Raw genomic sequence first — 21,474 nt, forward strand, 5'->3', positions numbered from 1 at the left:
CATTTAGTCACTCTCTAGGGTGTTCTACCAGGATCAGGGCTGGATTTCCCACAAGGCCAACCAAGACCCGGCCTCGGGGCAGCAGGGAGTAGAGGGGCAGCAGGGGTGAGCAGTTTCTATCTCCCGATGCCCGGGACATGCAGTTCTGGGCGCCGGGTGGGTAGTTGTTTTCTACATTTAGCCCTGCTTTGGGCAAGCAGAGCTAAATGTACAGCGGTGAAGCCGCTGCTTGTTTTGCAAAGTGAGATCACTTGTAGGCAGGCTGGAGGACTGCCATTCTCCATGTAGAGGGTTGGCGGGTAGGGGGGCGCATTGAGGAACATGGCCTTGGGGCAGCAGAGAGAGTAAATCCGGCCCTGTTTATAATATGGAATTATGCAAGCAACTAACTTTAATACAAATGGCTCGTTACCTGAAGTCCCGCTGTCTCCTCTTTCCCCTTTCGGCCCGGGTGGTCCTAGTTATACAACATATTAAATGAGAGAGTTAGTTCAACAAACCCCATATAGTTATACATTATCTACTGTGTATAGAATGTGTGCCAGAGGAAGGTCGGGATAGATTGTAGCCAACAAATATCTGTCAGTCAAGGATCTGGATTTTAACCAAAGTCATCATTGGCACAGGACCAGAACTGAAGAAGTAAAGATCTTTAGGGAACGTCTAAAAATGTTAATCGTGCCTAAGGAGCACCTTGAAGAACATTTTGTTTGGAATTCCTTCTGAAGACAAGAAGTGCACTGGTATGTGAAGGTGCCTAGGCACTCTTTATACTTGCCAATGTGGGTGAGCATCAGAGGCTGACTTTTGCATATGCTGTCTATGAAGAGGTAAGGACATGCATGGGCAAGACGGACCGGAGTACATTGCAAAACAGATCCACCCATCGTGGGGACCACTGACCTAAGGACGTCAATGGTCCCCTGCAAAGACTATACAGGGGTGGTGACATGACCGGTAGCCCTGGTGAAGGGAATACAATGATGGGGAATTTAACAGCCTTTGTGTGCAATGACTTTTTTTTACCTGAAGGCCCGCTGTCTCCTTTTTCTCCTTTTGGCCCTGCTGGTCCAGCGACCCCTGGTGTACCAGGTGTTCCTAAACAGATGTGATATAGTCACTGAAAACATTCATGTGCAAACACCATATACAATTATATTGGGATTTATTTACAACTTGTGCTAAAGGATCGCTAATATAGCATTTAGCCCAAAAAACGTAAATGTACTTGGCTCAGGTGGTAACTCAAAATCCCAGGACCTTCTCCAAACTTGGATGGGTCCCTTCTCCCCCAACAACACCTTTTTGTCATTACATACCTGTATACTTCAGTTCCGGACCCCCTAGACAACCTTCCTGGACTCTCATACTTCTTCTGGACACTAGTGTGACCTCATATCCCAGGACCACCCAGTAGCCTCCCCATTAGCCATGCTGCTGTTCCTCATGTTCCCAAACAGGGGATCACAATCCCAACTCACAAAGGGCCACACTGGTGGTCTTGAGGACATCTTTGTCCTACACCTAATGCAGGATCTTCCATCTGGACTACTTTAAAGAATCGGAATGTTGACACGAGCATGATGTACCATCTAACAATGCACTGTCTAAGCCTCAGAGTCCACCTTGGCCTTCTGCTCTGTTTCCAGAGATGGAAGGTCCAAGGACACAAGGCCATCACTCCAGTTCATCTCTCCATAGCCTTCAAGCCACATCAGGAGACACTCACTCACCTGCTCACAAGGGGCCCCTCAGCTTCCACAGGCTTCAGGCCTAGTCCTCGGTAGTCTAGCTAAACACCAAACACTCATCAAAATTTTGAGTTACAGTGGCTAAGGTCTTACCAGTAAGCCCTCCTCACCACTGCCATGCAGGCTGACCCACCTCCAGCAGGCCACCACTTTTATCTATAAACCTTTTTATTGAATAGTAACTTCTATGTAAACAATTCAATTATCAATCATTGTTCCATTTTTCATATCTGGCCTAGTACAGATCCATCGCCCACCAAACGGGTTTCTTCATTTCAGTCTTCTTTCAGTATACTTCTTTCTGAATAGGAACTTGAACAAGAACTCCCTTTTCTCTATGAAGGGTGGCTTAGGTGCTCACCTAGTCTCTATTTAGATGTTACTTGTAAGATTACTTCCTTGGGTAACTCTAGCTTCTGAATAGGGAACCTTTTTTCCAAAAGAGTACTTAGTCTCACAGCATTTGACAGAGTCCCATTTACTACCCCATATTAACGAGCTGAAGAAACTCTCCTCCTCGCTTCCCACCTCTAGTGGGGAATAGTCCCAGCAATCCCCCAAAGGCAGACACACAGCCAATCCTTCCAACCTGTATGTACCTGCTGTCATGCAATCCTTCCAAGCACATGTATCTGCTAAAAAGATACTTTCTGTCTTTCAGCAGAGCCACCTCTCTCCCTGTGATGTCGGTTGTGAACTTTGATATAACCCTGTGTCCAAAATGCCCACCAAAATCTAGCCGTAGTTTGGTCTGCAACTGGGGCACAGACCTCCCTAGTTCTAATATGAGCTCCCATACACCTGGGTACCCAATGGCCTGCATTGCAGACCAAGCCCCTTTACCATATTAGTTCTAATATGAGCCCCCACCTCAGAGGACAAATTCCCAGCTTACCTGGTTCCCCGTTGGTTCCTTTTTCTCCTTTGGCTCCAGTTGGTCCAGCAATCCCTTGTTCTCCAGGAAGACCTAATCAGTCATGAAAGAGTCAATGCTAAAGTTTAATCTGCTTATATTTTGTCTTCCCTGGTCCTTCCCCTCTCCCCTCATCAACATGCTAATGAAACGTATAAATAACATCTTTCTGTTTTCTATACAAACCTTATTTTAGACCCAGTGACATCATCACTACGTCCCTGTGCTTCTCTATACAATGCAGGCAGGTCATGGCTGGTGGGAGGGGCTGGCAGGGTGCTGTACATAGCTTCCTGAAAACATTACAGCACCCTGACTCACTCCTGATATAAGCAGTGGGCTTAATATCTCTATAATAGTTTTTCTGGACTTGGTGTCAATCTGAAGTGTACTAACCCCTCCAATACCTCAAAGCTTTATTATTAACCATTTATGGACACTGGATGTACTACACACTTCCAAAAACGTAATTGAAGTACACAAGGTGTGTATAGTATGTCCCAATACTCCAAGCTCGAAGGACTGTGCCAGCACCAATTCAGAGATGATTGGAGGATCTACAGCCGAGTGATACACAAATAAGATACATTTTTGTTCATAGTTAAGGGACTTGAATGTATTTTAGTGTCACTTAAAGTAATGACAAAGTTATTGTCCAATAAACAGGACCAAGTATTTCACAAGTTTCTTCTGTCTTCAAGATGGGCATAGAAGACTCCCACACCCCTGCTGCTCCCCAAAAAACTCCATTTGCTTGGCCTACAAGACTCTGCTCTCTCATGGTTCTCCTCCTACCTATCTAAGCGCTCCTTTAGTGTCACCTACACATCTAACTCCTCCACTCCTCTTCCTTCTCTCTGTAGGGGTCCCCCAAGACTCTGTCCTTGGACCCCTCCTCTTATCCATCTACCCCTCCTCCCTTGGTCAGTTAATAACCTCACATGGCTTCCAATACCATCTCTATGCAGATGACACTCAAATCTATTTTTCTGCTCCACATCTCACCCCCTCAGTGTCCTTGCGTGTCACTAATCTACTAACTGACATATCCATCTGGATGTCACAACACTTCTTAAAACTCAACCTTTCAAAAACTGAGCTCATGATATTTCCTCCACCCCGTGCACCTTCACATGAACTCCTTCCATGCTCACCTCAAGGACTTCACTAGAGTCTCCCCGATCTTCTGAAACTCTTTACCCCAACCTGTCCATCTATCGCCTACTCTGACTGCCTTTAGCCGTTCCCTAAAGACTCATCTCCTTAGGGAAGCCTATCCCACCTCAACCTGACCACTGAACTATCACGTTCTCAAACAATTCATCCCCACACAGCTACCTCCTCATGTATCACTTCCCCCTCCCTTTTAGATTGTAAGCCCTCAGGGGCAGGCCATCTTGTCTTGAATTGTATTGTGATTGTAATATCTTCCTTATATTGTAAAGCGATGCGCAAACTGTTGGCGCAATATAAATCCTGTATAATAATAATTCTTGAATAGACAGGAGCGTTATGACTCTTCTTATACAGTTTACCTGGAGCTCCTTTTTCTCCCACTGGTCCTGCTGGTCCCTGCTCTCCGCTTGGTCCAGTTTGTCCAGTTTTCCCTGGTAGTCCAGGAAGGCCTAGTCATGGAATACATTTGAAAAGTTCAGTAAGACCTCCAGTCAGATATATTTTTTCACGTTGAGTGCAGCATGACAACTATTCTGTCAGTGTAACATTTCCAACCATTTGTTCCTCAAACAGAGATCACAATACTCCCCCTGACAAGACCTTCATCTACTTTTCTCTCCTGAAGGGCAGAAGATGGGGAAAATAAGGTTTGAATATGGTGAGCTTCCAGAACACCCCGAGGTCCCCATGTCTTATTAAATATATCCCAAAGGATAGTTAGACAAAACCTAATTTTTATGATGGAGTATACAACAGGACAAATGAGTACTATATCTCTCTGCGGATTCTCCAAGACATATAAGACATCAGAAGATCTCCCAGATGTGAGGTCCACCTACCTGGTGAAGTATTGGCTTTGGTCTACTGATCTGTATATTTCAGACATGGGCATTTTATGGCCCCAGGGCCACATAAAGCCCTTTGGCTGTCCCTGTCTGGCCCGTGGTCTTGACATGGACCAAATGGTGCCAGGTGCCAACCTGCTCTCGGTTATGGCTGGCTGACAGTGCATCCACTGCCAGCTATAGCCCAGCTCAGGCCCCCTCCTCTTTAGTTGTTGGTTGCAAGGACCTCTGGCATCCTAGCAACCAGTGACATCAAGTGTCCACCTTCTCTGCAGTCATTGGTTGCTAAGACCGCTGGCAGTCGTAGCAACCAATGATGTCAGGTGTCCACCTCCTCTGTAGTCATTGGTTGCTAAGACCGCCGGTGGTCCTAGCAACCATTGATGTCAAATGAGTTCCCTGCACCCAGAATTACCGGAAAATGGAAGAATATCTTCTTCCGTTCTCTCCTGGAGACTGCTCCACCTCTGACCTACTAAAAGGGTAGGAAAATAAGGTATGTGGGGACAATAAAATATAGGGGCAGTCTACAGGGAACAAAAAATGTAGGGCGGCACTCTAATAGGGACAACTAATAATTAGTAGTCCTCATCACGGTGCCCCCTTACATTGGTTGTCCCCGTCAGAGTGCTCCCTTACATTGGTTATCCCCATCAGAGTGCCTTCTTACCTTGGTTGCCCCCATCAGAGTGCCCCCTTATATTGCTTGTTCCCACCAGAGCGCCCCCTGACATTAACTACGAAATTAAGGGGGCAATCAAATGGGGACACTCTGATTTGGACAACTAATTATTAGTTACATCCATCAGAGGGCCCCCTTCATTAGTTGCCCGCTATCAGATTTGTTGTTATCAACTTACATATGTGAGTGTGTGCCTACGCACCTTCATAGTAATGTGTTGGCCCTCCACGACAGTCCCAGTTTCTCATGTGGCCCCTTTGTACTTATTGGCATTACAATTGTGTTTTTACCTGCTTCACCCCCTTCCCCTTTTGCTCCATCGCTTCCATTTGTGCCCGGTAGACCGTCCTTCCCTGGAGCGCCACATGTGATGATTGAGTAGGCATTCTCATCGGGGTCATGGCATATCTGTGTCCCCGGGGTCACTAAAGCCACATGAAGCAAAAGTAGGCCAAGAACCTTCACGAGTAGCATATTTAAATGCAGCTGGTCTGTAGGGGAGAAGGAAACATTTGCTGTAATGGCAGATAAGTTAAATGCTTAAAATTAAAGGAGAACTATGAGATGAGTGATTTCCACTCACCTCATAGTTCTAGCCGACCTGTGACAATGAGACTGTCACAGGTCGGCTCAGTAGATCGGGAGCTGAGCGAACACATACCGGGTTCGCTCACCTCTCGATCCTGTCACGGCTCTCTGCCATGACAGGGGGAGGGGCTGGATTCACCTCTCCCCGCTCCGATCTGCCATTAAATTATTGAGCCCATGTACTACTCTAGGACATCTAGGACCGGCAACTGCTCACCTGATGCTATAATTATTTCTGTTTGCTGCCCTGCCATGCTTTTCACCCAGCGTCCATTGGGTACCTTGTCTCTGTTCAGGAGCTTCCTGTAATAAAGACCTCTCACTGCTACTCTTGCTCCTTATGCAGGGTTACTGGTCTTGTCTCTGCCCCCTCCTGTAATAAAGACCAGTCACTGCTACTCTCGCTCCTTGTGCAGGGCGACTGGTCTTGTCTGCACCTCCTCCTATAGTTTTCTGCAGGCATCCTGAACTGGGTTGCCTGGTTGGGCCCCTCCCATAGCTCTGCTCTTGGCACAGACTAGTGCAGCACAGGACCAATATCACCACTATTGTTACAAGGTCAAATTTGGGTTTGCAAAGGCATTTGGAGCACAAAAAAGGTTTACAGCTTTTGGTACCATTGAGGAATTTATTAAAATGAAAGTTTTTGTGTCCGGAGTTCAGCTTTACCTTTAACAATACCAAACCAAAGTACTAAACAGTAGGTATACTATATATTTTTCACTCCTCAGGTACTTTTATCCAGATTTGGGGGTGGGGGTGGGCACCTTGAACAAGTGGACCTTGACACAGAGGTGGAAGGTTCACCTTAACAGACCTAAAAGGGAGCAAATAATAGTGCTTAACTGTTAGGGATGACATACCCTTAGTGTACATAAAGTTTGTGAACCTCTATACAACTGCTGTGATGACAATTAGGATTCTGTATCACTAGAGCAGTGGTTCTCAACCTGTATAACCTCAGGGCCCACATTTGTCCTTGGTCAGTAAGTCGCGACCCAACACAATGGAATGCCCGGCAATGCAGAACCGCATGTTCCGGTGCAATCAAACTATGGGCAGGAGGTGTGTTTAGGGTGCCATTTAAATGAATTGCAACACAGCACACCACCAGCAATTCCCCTACCAGAATGAACAGTAGGTGCAATTGCGTGGTGGTTGTAGCCATAAGGGCACACAAGGGAGCTGTAAGCAATGCATGTATGGATGGAGCTCCCTCACGGCCATACCCCCAGCCCACCCCACCCCAAGCTGACACTCAGCAGCGGGCAGCATATTTTAAATGGCTGCTGGGCAGGAGAACTGACAGTGCTGCACTATGGGGGAGGCTGAGAAAACTCTCTCCTAGTGCAGTGGAATGCATGCCGCGACCCACTGAACATGGGGTCGCGACCCACCTTTGGGTCACGACCCACCAGTTGAGAACCACTGCTCTAGAGGAATAGGCCTGAGATTGAGATCATTGGGGGCTCCTCTATTGGTTTTGCTGTGGGTCCTCAACAGACATACTGCTACGGTCTTGGTCTTTGTGTAAGCTCCAACCAGATCAACTTGGAATGGGCAAAGGAACACGTTGACTGTAAGCCAATTTCCAACCAATCCAACCAACCAAAAATGAAAGTAGATGTAAACCTATTTTTTAAATTCTCAACCTGCAGCTTTCATTCAATCTAATCCCTGGTGATCCTGACTTGAAGGTCCTTGTTCAGGCACTTCCTGTTATAGGGTGACAATGCTCTCTCCCTGTCTCCCAATTGTGGTGCTGTGTTTTCAACACCATCACACGGGCTTCTGATGGAGCATAGTCCACTGTCGTCACCATCAAGGAACCTGTCAAGGGAAATGCTATGCAGACATCTCTGGAGATATTGTTGACCTACCGCCGAAGTTATTCTGTGTTTCAGGTATGCAGAAACAGAATCATATACATATAATTCAAATAGTACTCACTGGTCTGATGTTACTCACTGACTTCCACACGTAGAATGGAGTTAGCTGAATCAGTTCTAGTAAAATAGCTCCAACGCGCTTCTATATATACTGCATACGGTGTTTTCACAATCTAAACTAAACAAAAGATTGCCATCAACGGCATATAAATTTGATATGTAAATGTTTACAAGGAAACAAGTTCTGAAGAATTACATTTCCTGAAGAGCTATTGTGTCCTCGCCAGGAGAACCATTTCTGTAGAGTTATTGTGTCCTCGCCAGGAGAACCATTTCTGTAGAGTTATTATGTCGTGGTAACGTGGACCATTTCTGTAGAGTTATGGTGTTGTGACAAGGTGGACCACACCCTTCTACAGGAAACATAAGACTCCTTATTATGATGTCCGTAGCTTTGCATTGAACTCATAGGTTTATAAGTCAAGTCAAGTAGCATCTTGTAGAATGTGCTCTGCTTTGGGGGTGCCTTAAATTACTGATGAACAACTGAATCTTAAATAAGTGTTGGGTTTATTTACAAATAGGAATATACATACAATTAAAGGGGTTGTAAACCCTCCGGTTTTTTTTGCTTATATCTACTGCTAGCAAGCAGTAGATATAGGCAAGAAGTGTAAAAAAAAATAAAAAACCCGCTTGAAATCATTTTAACCAGTTGACATCCACGGTGTTAAACCCCCTTCCCATCCAGGCCATTTTTCAGTATTCAGCGCTGCGGTACTTTAACTGACATTTATTCCGTCATGCAGCGCTGTACTGAAATGAATTTTATACCCTTTTTTGGGGACAGATAGAGCTTTCTTTTGGTGGTATTTATTCACCACTGGGGGTTTTATTTTTTTACTATATTAAGGAAAAATTACCGAAATTTTAAAAAAAAAACAGTTTCCCCTATATTAAATACACCGCTGGAGGGACACATAAAAACATGGGGAAAGAAGAGGAAGACCAGAATAAGAGACATCATTTAAGGTAAGTGCTAACATTTACATGGGGGGGAGGGGAAAACATTTTTTGCCTTTAATATCACTTTAAGGGAAATGGAGAGGGGTTTTGGAGGGGGTCAGTAGGGATAGGAATTGAGGTTAGGATCCTTCAGCTAGCCACACCATTCTCTCTCTCCATTCACACATGCCATGGGTTTTTATCCTCTCCAGCAGGTCTCAGCTAATCACATTCTTGATTGTAGAGTCCAGTCTTGTCCCAAAGGTCACCAAGGTTACCATTGTTCCTACTTGTGAGCTAGGTTGGTGCAGATGATCACACAGGAAGAAGGTTCCATCATATGCCCCTGCCCCCACCCCAGTATGTATGCTGCTGTAGCGCCCTCTAAAATGTCGCTATTCAATTTAGAGATACCTGGACTGTAACCAGTCTAGATACTGATTATACAGAGCTCTGCATTCTATAGGCGTCTCTGAATCTGCTGGATCGATTGCTCCTCCTGTTGCTGAGGAAAAGGGAGCCTTGGCATACAGTGAGGGAGGATCCACCCTCAGGTTATGACTATGCACCTGACCCAAGCCAATCCCTGAGTAGGATGACTCACAGGCATGGTTGAGGGCAGGTGATAAAAGGTCTGGGGACATTGTGGAGAGCTCTCTTCCCCTAGGGGCCTCGCCCTAGGAGGACTGTGTGTGATGCAGGAAACTGGCCTGGGCCTCAGCACATGGCAGGTGCTGAGGGACCTAGAGGCCTAGGATACACTGATACTTTGCTGGGCCCATACACGTGGCAGGTGATGGGTGCCTTGTTCTAAGAAGATACTACTACTAAACTGGAGTGCTCCTTGGCAGTTGCAGATGCTGAGGGCACAGAGATTCCAGATCCTGTTGCTACGGAAAAATACCTCACTGGGCCCATACACGTGGCAGGTGTTGGGTGCCTTGTTCTAAGAAGATACTCTCATTTAACTGGAGTGCTCCTTGGCAGTTGCAGATGCTGAGGGCACGCTTCCAGATCCTGTCGCTAAGGAAAATACCTGATGGAAGCTGGGTCGGGGAGGAGTCCGCTTGTTGAGGGGTACCGCAGAGGAGCTGGTGCGAGCGTCCGTCTGGGACCCACAAGGGAGATCCCACACCCTATTCCAGGTATCTGTTCACAGTACTACTACTACTACTACTATTGGTCCCTGGGACCAGATCACAGCGATATCAGCATTAGCAGTTGCTAAGGGAGAAAGCTGTCCTCCGAAGTATTTCCTATGGCATCCTACAGATCCTAAACCCTCTCTCTCCTATTGATGTTGCAAATAAATACCCTAAAAAGACCCTAAGACTCGAGCCGTTCTGTCCGTGAGTGTCGGTGTGCTGTTGCTGATCAAAGGGGACTGGCAGCTGGAACCAACAGGTAGGAGAACCTATTTCAATATTCAGCTGCTCCTTCGGGGGTGAGTACTACACTGCATTGCTGACACAGGTATGGGCAGTAAATAACAGCCGGGGGTCGGGGTCATCCCAGGAGATAAGACAGTCCAGCAAATCTTCATTCATCAGCATCCCGGCCCCACGAACCCTTTGATGGTCCTCATTTGCGTATCACACAGCCACGTGCTGATTCAGGTCAGGACATGAAGGAACACCTTTACATCAAAGCTCTTCCATAGGTATTAATTTTATCGGCTCCAACACATCCCAAACTGGGTGGACACGGAATACAATTGTAGCTCTCACCCCCGAAGAAGCCACTGAATATGAACTAGGGTTCTCCTATATGTTTTACCAGCCACCGGCCCCTCTTTCTTAGCTCTAGCAACACAGACACTCCGGAACAGAACAGGCTCGAGTCGTTGGGTCTTTTCAGCATTTATTTGTAGAGTATCAACCAGGAGAGAGGGTTTGGGATTGCAGGATACCCAAGTAACAATTTGGAGAACTCTGTCTTCTCCCTTAGCAACAGCTTGTATCAGTAGCACAACGGTCCTGTAAGAGCGACCAGTAATATGAAGCAGCACAGAGAACAGCCAGGAATAGTCCAGGACCTTGAGAGAGAATTGTCACAGGACTTGTAGTGCACCAACTGGCTTCTCTTCAGTAAAGTACCTGAGAATAGGGTGAGGGATCTCTTACAGGGTTCCAGACGGTAGCTCTCACCAGCTCCTCTGCGACACTCCTCGATAAGCAGCTTCCACCTCCTTCAGGTTCCTTTCCAGTAGCATCTAAGGTCTCTGGGCCCCCAGCATCTGCCACATGCTGAGGCTCAGATCAGGCATCCAGTAGTACCTTAGGCCTCTAGGCCCCCAGCATCTGCCACATGCTGAGGCCCAGGCTAGGCATCTGTAGTATCTTAGGCCTCTAGGCCCCCAGCATCTGCCACATGCTGAGGCCCAGGCTAGGCATCTGTAGTATCTTAGGCCTCTAGGCCGTTCTGTCCGTGCAACATGCTGCAACATGCTGAGGCACAGGCCAGACATCCTGTAGCACACAGGCTACCTCCCAGGGAGGGCCCCAGCGGAGGGAGTGAGTTCTGGAGAGACAAGTTGTTTTACATGCTGGTTTGTGAGTGTGCCATGATGTCTTTCTACTATTTTGAGTTCTGGAAGGTGCCCCCAAACCTTTTATCACCTTCCTTCAGCCATACCTCTGAGTCAGCCTGCTCAGGGATTGGTCAGAGTCAGGTGAATTGTCACAGTCTGAGGCTGGATCCTCCCTCACTGTATGCTGAGTACTCAACCCAGCAACATATGGGGAAGCAATCAATCCACCAGACTCAGGGAATCGTGCAGAACTCAGAGCAATCAGCATCCAGACTGATTACAGTCCAGATATACACTAAATTTAGTAGCGACATAGCAGAGGGCGCTTCACAATTTACGCGAAATGACCAATAGGACATATTTTCAGCCCAGGAGGTAAACACTTAACCACCTTCTTTTAAGAATTTTAGCATAGCATGACCACCTTTTGTGGTGTTTACTACCGTCTAAAGAAGGTACAAGGATTGTTTGTGTAGGGCTCACCTCCGAAGGAGCCGCTGGAATAACCCGGTTCATCACTAGTTGTCTATGGGTATGATCTTCAGCTGCCCCACTAGCATTTGACCGCTCTCTTCTAGTGCCCACAAAGCTGATGTTCTCTCCAGTAGTACAATACTGAATAACGTTTATGAAACTTCTCCATACTGGGGAGAGAGGTTATAGGGATCCTAGACATCCCGGGTGTAACAGACATAGACTCCAGACTCACCAGACCTTCTAAGCCTCTCAGTGTAGATCCACTTGGGGTACAGTGAATGGTAATTGGAGCAACAGATGAGCCGGGATGAGTACAGATCCTCAGCAGGAGAGACACCAGCCATGCGAGGTCCTCTCTGTTCCAGGCACCTCCAGCAGACATCAGCTTCTCTGGTTCTCTTCCTCTGGCAAACAGCACAGGCCTCCTCCATATTGGAGGCCTAGGGGAACACTTCCCTCACTCCAGCCTCTTCCCACCCCCAGGCCTCAGGCCTAGTCCTAGAGTTCGTCACTCTCGTTGTGGAGTGTGGAGTGACGAACTGAGAACCTGCAGGCTTACCGCTCGGAGACCTACCAAAATCCCCTGTGCTGTCTTGTCATCGGCAGAGGAATCATTCTCATATTCCCCAGGGAACTAAGGGCTGGCAGAGCTACAAAACCACAAGTATCCTGGGTCATTGACTTCCCTTAGTTTAATTAGTGGTATATGATGCGTACGGTCTCCCTACCGCACTTGGTGTAGTAGGGAACCGCTCACTGAACTACCTCATCAGACACCTAATCCCCACCTGTTCCGCAGCTGTGATCCAGTCACAAGCATTGTCACCTGCTTAGCCTTGGTCACATCCTCTGCCTAGGTCACATCCTCTGCCTTGAGAAAGGGACCCTGCGTGGCCCCGAAACGTCGGCTCTTTTTGATTGTCGTGACACCATGGTCCAATAAAAAGGACTTATTTATTTTTGAGTGCTGGTGACCTATTTCTTCAACTGTTCGTTTTGCACGGTGCCATCCGTGGAGTTATTGCAAGCACCATCTTTTCGTACTGGCCGGGATTGCTGAAAGGTGTGCGGAGAGCACCTTCACCCTACTGCAACTGCTTAGCCTTGACACATTGTCATGTCTGTGTAAACTTCAAACAGAGGAACCCTCATTGTCATGTGTGTGTAAACTTCAAACAGAGGAACCCTCATTGTCGCGTGTGTGTAAACTTCATACAGAGGAACCCTTGTTGTCATGTGTGTGTAAACTTCAAACAGAGGAACCCTTGTTTTCATGTGTGTAAACTTCACACAGAGGAACCCTCATTGTCGTGTGTGTGTGTAAACTTCACACAGATGAACCCTCATTGTCATGTGTGTGTAAACAGAGGAAGAACACTTCCCATCATGTGTGTGTAAACTTCACATAGAGGAATCCTCGCTAGAAGGCAGGCTTCTCTATCTGCCTCTTTGAAAACGTTTGTGGAATGTACACTGAATGTACATGTACAGCTCTGTGCACACTCTTGGCATGCCGAGTCCCCACAGCCCACTGTTAAGTTTTGTTGTCTTCATCTCGGGTTGGGTAGATTTTCCATCAGGTTGGAAGTAATGTAGATATATCACACACCCTCAAAAGCCCAGGGTCTTCAAAAGACTTATGAGGCCCTGTCATAAATGGACCCATTGTAAATAATTTGGCATGCAGCCTAGGAATACACATCTATGTTTTTTCCCATAAGGTAAGTATCACTCATTGTCTATAATCCTTACTGTACTGTAGTTACCTTCCTAGAAATTGGTTATACTAATGTATAAAAAGATGCCACTCAGTTAGACACCAAACACACCTAATTTACAAGGTCTAGAAGTCTAATGAGACACATTAGGCCCCCTAAGAGAACTATACATTAGATTTATATCATATATAGTATCTATTGAATCGTAATTTATTCCTATGATTGGGTGGAATTAATGCTGTCAGGTCAAGAAAAAGCTATTTCATCAAAACTACTGTAGCGCTCACCCCCAAAGGAGCCGCTGAATGCCCGGTTCATCTCTAGTCTGTCTAGGGTATGTTCTTCAGCTGCCCACCCATTAGCATTAACCGCCCTTCTTCTGGTGCCCGCAGACTGATATCCACTCTAGTAGTGCAATGCTGAACGTTTTAAGGTCCTTCTTGGAAGGAAGTTCATTCTTGATCTGAGCCATTATATCAATGGTGGTTCAGTAGAAAGTACTGTGGATACTTGGAGACTTTATACCCTGTACATGTAATACAGCTTTGAATAAAGACTTTATATTACTTATGGTTATTTGTTGATTATCGAATGGTCACATTGATGATGATGCAGTTTTTATGAACTCCTAGGTATGAATTGTTATGTTGTTTTTTGTAGATACTTCCAGGTCTATTCACAAAAGGGTGAAGAGTTTGGAGAAGGCCGGAGAAGTGAACAATTTTGTACAACAGAGCTGAACTGGAAAGTGGAAATGTTTCCAAATTAGCTCTGTTGTCCTAGATTGTTCCCTTCTCCGGCCTTCTCCAAACTCTTCACCCTCTTGTGAATAACCTCTCAGTTTCTAAAGCAAGTTGGTTAGACAATGTTTCTATTTTAAGGTAAACCTATCTCTAATGAAAACCTATAAATACTACAACGCCATCCATCAAGCACAAGTTTGTTGGCCTAACCCAAACCCTAGAGCACAAAGTGTCTTTCCAAAAAGCATTAGGAACCGAGTAGGGCACTTCAAGGTCTTCTTGGCTTCTCCAGCTTTCAGTTCTGGTCTTCCCCTCGAACTCCCACAATGCTACAGACAATGTTTCCATTTTCCAAGGAGGCCCATTTTAGGAAGCCTAGACTCGAGGGGAGAGCCAGAGACGAATGTTGGAAAAATGGTCAAGTCAAGGGGCTCCATGGGTAAAAGTCACTTTGTATTGATCTGAGGGAATGTCCTCGATGGTGGGGCTGCCATTAGTTAGACGTTGACAGAAAACCTGTTTACATTAAACCCAATGTAATCCACTTTACTAGCGGATCGTTAGAGGTTTCTAATGAAAAGCCGGTAATCTCTGTAGCATTTAGAAAGGAGGAAGAGTATGGGACCCCTTCTGCCCTTCAGAGACTTATGCCAGAGCTGCCTACTGACTGCTGGCAATGTGGCCAGGCCGGGGGTACCATGCTCCATGTGTTTTGGTCGTGCCCAAGAATCCAGAGCATTTGGGAGACGGTCGGGTCGCTACTGCACAAATTTACTGACCAACCTATCCCACTGACCCCGGCGTTCTTCCTTTTGCACCATAATACGAAACCTAAACGGTCCTATTTGAGATCTGTAATACCATATATGCTTAACGCGGCAAAAGCCTGCATTCCAGTGTTGTGGCGGGACACTCGGACCCCCAACGATTGGCATGTGGCTGAGTTACGTTAACGGGATCTGGAGAATGGAGGACTTGACTACGTCTTCCATGGGGACACATAATATCTTCTGCAAAGCAAGGTCCCCTTGGACGGAGTTCTTCTTCTCTCCGGAATATCAGGCATGTCTCACATCGGAAGCACCTGCCGGCCCTCAGGTGGCCTGAGTGCTCAAAGGTCGGTGGCCCGCTGGGAGTGAGATAACTCTTCTACCCCCTCTCTTTGTCTTTACCTCTGCTCTTGCCTGCCCTTTCAACCCTTGTCTCATGTTTGTCTTCTCTGACCCTACTACCTCAGATGCTTGGTTAACATACACTATATTGCCATAAGAACTAAGGGGCCAAGCCCAAGCCCTGAAAAAACAACCACACACCATAATCCCCCCTCCACCAAACTTTACACTTGGCACAATGCAGTCAGGCAAGTACCGTTCTCCTGGCAACCGCCAAACCCAGAAGCTGAGTATCTGCAATATTTTTGTATTGCTATTCCTGTTTTATAAAATAAAGAATTAAAAAAAGAAAGGACGAAGTTACACAGAACGGACTATGGTGAGAATTTTTGTTGGTCTTTTGAATAACCCGATTCATGTAGATTGGCCCAAACCTGGTCCCCAAAATGCTCAAAACCACCAAGATCCGTACACGCAAGAAGTGTTTTATTATAGATTTATTATATCTACACAGCTAATAACTGCACACAATCATCAGCCAATTTTAATCAGCGTTACATGGTGGAATCTTCTTGTATCTTCAAAAATTACAATTTAGAAGCTAAAACTGGGTCTCTGAAGATTTAAAGAGATATATACACACAAAGAATGCGATCATGTGATTTGAGGTCTCCTAAAATTCACAAATGACAAGGCACTTCTCTTCACAACTCTTATCATTCCAGGTTCCGTCTTTTCTCAGTTCTACACAGTCTTCCACTCCATACTCATTGTTGGGTTCACCAGGAGACCACTGCGAGTAGGAGATAACGTTGCCGTCTGGGTATCGGAAGGTGCCCTCGGTCTGTATGTCATTTATGCCCATAAATGCGTTAATGACGTATTGATTCCGGATGGAAAGCGCGGCTTTGTTTTCCGCTGAATTTCGTGGTGAAACCACCTGACCTCCAGCATTAAAGCATGTGGCTCTGGCATCATTATAAGTAGTTTGATCCCCATTTGATGTATAGATCTTGTCACCGCTTCTGGCACCCCCTTTGGAAAATGCAAAAGCTGAAATGGAAATGGGGGAGGGGAGACAAGAGGGAATTATTTAGTTGATTCTGAGACTTTGAGGTCTATAATGATCTCATACAGAGTCTACAGAGTCCAAGTACGATTCATATGAATGGAGACAGTCATAGCAATGAAGATGGTCCTTCTTTCCACACCTTGGTAGGTAAGCTGTGTCCCTCATAAATGGCCTCTATGGAGTGTTCAAGAAGTCTTGTAGGTCACCTCTGTATATGAGGGGCCATATACATATATAAAAGGCCTACTTTTTACGCTGTTTCAAAACATTGGCTACACTGCTAATATGCTTCAACCTCCCAGTTCATGGCAAGGGCCGATGTACTCCGGAATATAAAAGTGCTATATATTGCACTCTGTGACTCCATTGGGGAAATTTCCTTTCACTACCTCTCAGAAGGACAGGAAGTGATAGCAATCTCTCAAATGGGGTCAAGACAGCAACGAAAACATCCTTGTTCCCACTTCCCCTCTTATCACAGAGGTAACACAGAGACTCACGATGAAGGGAAGACTCTTCAATGGAGTCTACAACAACATAACCCGAGGCTCCGATCTCTCCATGCTCAACTATGAAGCAAATTCTGGCTGGCGTCAGGGCCAGATTTGCTCTCTCTGCTGCCCCAAGGCCAGGTTTCTCAATGGGCCCCCCTACCCGCCAACCCTCCCATGGAGAATGACAGGCCTGCAGGCTGCATACAAGTGATCTCAGCGAAACCACCGAGATAACTTGTACAAAACAAGCGGCGGCTTCCCTGCTGTACATTTAGCTCTGCTTGTCCAAAGCAGGGCTAAATGTAGAAAACAACTACCTGCCCGGCGCCCGGAACTGCATGTCCCGGACATCGAAATAGGAATTCCACATCCCTGCTGCCCCTCTACTCCCTGCTGCCCCAAGACTGGGCCTTGGTTGGCATTGTGGGAAATCCGGCCCTGGCTGGCGTACTGGAGTAGAGTTGTAAACTTAAAAAAGTCAACATCATGTTTAGCCGTCTTTATAGTAACTCATCAAGTTTTATTTTTTTTCCCAAAAAGAAGTAGTGCTTGTACACATCTCATACATGAGGATATATGACAAGATGACAGCATCAAGAACATGCAGTATAGAGCACTGTGGACCAACCAAGTCTTATTAGAGCATGTCCTCGGGATGATGCTACAAACACCACATTGGGAGGCACCAAGGAAGTGGGGGGATGCTAGTAGCATGAAATGTGTTATGGATCTAGGCTACTAAACAACAAGAGAGGTGGGAGGGGTAGGCAGGGTAAACGAATTCGGAACTTGGAGTCTGAATGTTGGGATACCATAGGTCACATCAGCTATTCACGCAACCCCAGTCCCTTTGCTGGGGACACATCTTAAAATTTTATTACTGTGGCTATGGGGAGATGGATGATAGATGACTAATAGGTGCTGCTCTTTTACAGCCTCTTTGGTTTTCCTTGTTCCTGTCCAGTGTGTCACATAAGATGCACTATATAGGTAAAGGTTTGTGAACAATGGAAACACAAGAGCGCAAAGGACTTACTTGTGGATCCTGGGAGTGTGACAAGGGATGACCCTGGTGGAGGGTCACAAGGGTATATGCACTCTGGGTATGTGGAGTGCGGGATTGACGTGGTTGCGATCAGATGATCGTGGCAGAGAGTCAGTGCGGTGCTGAAAGGGCTGTCGGGACTCATGCGAACCAAGCGGCTCTGGGTGGTGGAGAGATTGCTTGGTGCCGTTAAATGGAGTCAGAGGGCCGTGGGTCTGATGGAAATGGGTGACATCCAAGCCATGTGACAGCAGTATCTAGAGGCAGAGGAGTTCGGGCGGTCAAGGGAATGGTGATTGAAGGTGTGGGAAAGACAGGGGAGCAAGGAGCAATGCGTTTCGAGGGAGTCCTCTTTCTCAAGCTCAGAAAAAAAGCATGTTACTTGGGCGGGAGATCTGCCGGGTTTTAAAATGACAGGTGGGCGGGGCTAAAACAATGAACGCTGAATCAGGGAAAGCCCTGGCGTGTCTGAATCACTATAACGTGGCCCTCCCCGCATAGCTGTGTCAAGGTAAGATGCTTTGGGGCATATATAAACAAAAACTCTTATGTTTAAAATGGGAGATGAGAACGAAAGATGCGTGGGATAAAAAAAAACCTAAATTAAAATAGATGGAAATGTATAAGTACAAAGAATTAAGAAAATTAAAAATGAAACTAAATAAAAAGATAAAACCATGTATTTTATTAAAATACATTTTTTAAAATCGTGACGCTGTGGTCAATTGATGTACATGCCTTTTTGGTTGACGTGTGTTGGGCTCCATGAGCAAATGGGAAATGGGAATGGGATGGTGCTATGGCCTATTGAAAAGTGGTTGAGATGATCATGAGGATCTCTAATTCCTCATTAAGTCCTGAGGGAGCAAGGGTGTTAAGTTGGTAAATCCAATACGTTTCTCTTCTACATAACCGCTGAAAACGCTCAGGGGGGCGAGTAGTATTCTGGTATCTGTTCAATGGCAAATACATGTAGGTCTTGTACGCGTTTGCCATGTTTGTGTGCAAAATGTCGTGGGACGCTGTGATCTAGGTCCTTGGTTCTCAACTGGTGGGTCGTGACCCAAAAGTGGGCCGCGACCCCTTGTTCAGTGGGTCACCATGCGCCCTCCACTTTTCTAGGTGAGAGGCTACTCAGCCTCCCCCTACACTCCCCCTAGCGCAGCACTGATCATTCTTACACCAAGCAGCCATTCAAAATATGCTGCCCGGCGCCAAGTGCTGACTTGAGGTGGGGTGGGGTGGGCTAGGGGTATGGCCACGAGGGAGCTCCATCCATATGTACATTGCTTATACTGTAGCTCCTTTGCATATCCTGTAGAGGTGCCTGGACTGGAGTGACATCTCATTCTGGCTCCCAACTACTCTACAGGGACACATGGGAGCTGTGCAAGCAATGCACAAATGAATGGAGCTCCAGCACAGCAGCCCACACTGTTGTGCGTTCCATTGCACTACGACTCGGGTCGCAACCTAATGACTGAGGACAAATGTGGGTCCTAAGGTTACACAGGTTGAGAATCACTGATCTAGGTCACCCGCTGCAATGAAACGTCTATGCTCACCTATCCTTGACGGATAGTGCGGCCGATGTATAGCAGATTGCATGGACATTTTAGACCATAGATGACATGGTCATGTGAACAAGTGATAAACTGTTTCATTGGATGGAAGTTGTTCAAATTATCTGTGAATTCGGATTGACCATGGGTAATAAATTGGCAAGTGAGGCAGCGTGGTTTCCTACATTGGTAGGTGCCCACTCTGTTGTCAAACCTAGGGTCTGGTATCTTGTCCTCACCAGAATCACGGAATATACTGGGTGCTAATCTGTTTTTCAAATTTCTAGCCTTCCTAAAGGTCACCGAGGGTCTGGCTGGAATCGAAGGGCCTAATTTGGGATCCCGTTGTAAAATGTGCCAGTTTTTGCGTAAAATGCGTTGTATTGCATTATGGTTGTTGTTGAAGGTGGTGATGAATCTCACATCACCCTCAATGTCGGTGCGTGTGATTTTTTTATGGGGGGAAAGGGGTTCCAGATAAGTTGAGTAAGCATCATGGATTAAAGTGTCAGGTTATGATTCGTCCTTTATTTGTTTGCGAGGAGCTGGCTCTGTGTGTTGTAGTCAGTAAACTTTGAACAGTTGCGCTTCAGCCTACAGAACTGGCTTTTAAGGATATTTTTTATCCATCTAGGATGGTGACAACTCTGGAAGTGCATGTAGGAATTGCCCCCAGTAGGGTTTACATGATTATTAGTGATGATGGTTGTGCCCTCAAAAGAGAGTTCTAGATCTAAAAAGGTCAGTTTAGATGGATCGAACATGTGTGTGAAGGAGAGACCTAACCTGTTATTATTGCAATGTGAAACAAACTCCAATATGGACTCAATTGGACCATCCCAAATGATGATATGGTTTTGGAATGGGATGTCCATCAGCCTCATAGGGGTGTGATGGTCAGGTGTCTATGAACCTTTTCCTATGTAATGTATCCACATCCAAAAATATAAGCATTTAGTTACCTTTTCTCTGCTTCTCCACATCGGATTGTAGATCCCTCACTTGTCTCTCCAAAGTAGAGATTTGCTTTTTCAGATCTTCGAGCGCTAAGGAAGATTAGAGATTCAGACAAGTTCACCACCTCACAGGCAACGCAATGTCTTTACTTTGTATTTACCCCTTTAATTTTTGGTCCTGACTATAACAATCAGTAGATCGCTTCTGAAAGGGCCACATGTATATCTAAGTGCCCAAAATATAAGTACAGTAATACTGGAGCTATATTGTAGAATGTCAATCTGGGATGTATCCAATCACCTTGAGACATCAGGAGGAATATTTACCCCTCAGGATCACACTTTATAGGGATTTTTTTGTCTTCCCCTGGATCCATTATGGGTTGAGGGAATTGTTTTTATCATGGTGGACAGGTATCTAATTCTACCTGAGCAACTATTTAACTTTACAAAATGAACAAAGAAACTATATGCAAAGTCACTAAACAAACCCTTTCTGGAAGTCCTCCAATTCACCCTTCTTGGGATTGAATGGTGAGGAGTTTCTTATGAGTATTTCCTAATCGGTATGAGGAAAATACCCATGTGCCAACTTAAAAAGTCTTCAGACACCTCCCTCTGGACCTCAGTCCCCTCCCATCCATCTGCAGTCCCTTGCCATCCATCTGAAGTCCCCTCCCACTTTCCTTCAATCTCCCGCCCACAGTCTGCAGCCTCCCCCAATCCCACTAGTTTGCATTCCCTTCCCACCTGCCTGCAGTCCTTTCACACCTATCTACAGTTCCCTCCCACCTTCCTGCATTTCCCTTCCCACCTATTCACAATCCCCTCCCATCTGCCTGCTGTCCACAGTCCCTGCTCCCCCTTCTACAGCCCCTCCTTCCTATCTGCATTTCCATCCCCACCTATTCACAGT

General features: G+C 46.1%; 1 protein-coding gene and 1 long non-coding RNA gene across 2 annotated transcripts in view; both read right to left on the bottom strand.

Annotated features, from left to right (window-relative positions):
- Window positions 1-435: 435 nt before the first annotated feature.
- Window positions 436-4,227, bottom strand: LOC108788122. The gene is made up of 3 exons (XR_001941315.1): window positions 4,200-4,227; window positions 2,647-2,718; window positions 436-457 (listed from the first exon to the last, which is right to left on the bottom strand). It is a non-coding gene; the product is annotated as an uncharacterized LOC108788122 (long non-coding RNA).
- Window positions 4,228-16,102: 11,875 nt separating this feature from the next.
- Window positions 16,103-21,474, bottom strand: part of LOC108788081 (pulmonary surfactant-associated protein D-like) — a 7,189-nt gene continuing 1,817 nt past the window's right edge. Inside the window, exons 3-4 of the mRNA XM_018557815.1 lie at window positions 20,565-20,648; window positions 16,103-16,482 (exon numbers count right to left, since the gene is read on the bottom strand). Of these exons, the coding sequence (XP_018413317.1) occupies window positions 16,103-16,482; window positions 20,565-20,648 (464 nt within the window). The remainder of the gene's footprint in view (window positions 16,483-20,564; window positions 20,649-21,474) is intronic.

The sequence above is a fragment of the Nanorana parkeri genome, unplaced genomic scaffold (assembly GCF_000935625.1).
Source record: "Nanorana parkeri isolate BGI_ZX_2015 unplaced genomic scaffold, ASM93562v1 scaffold305, whole genome shotgun sequence".
In the NCBI taxonomy this organism is placed as follows: Eukaryota; Metazoa; Chordata; class Amphibia; order Anura; family Dicroglossidae; genus Nanorana; species Nanorana parkeri.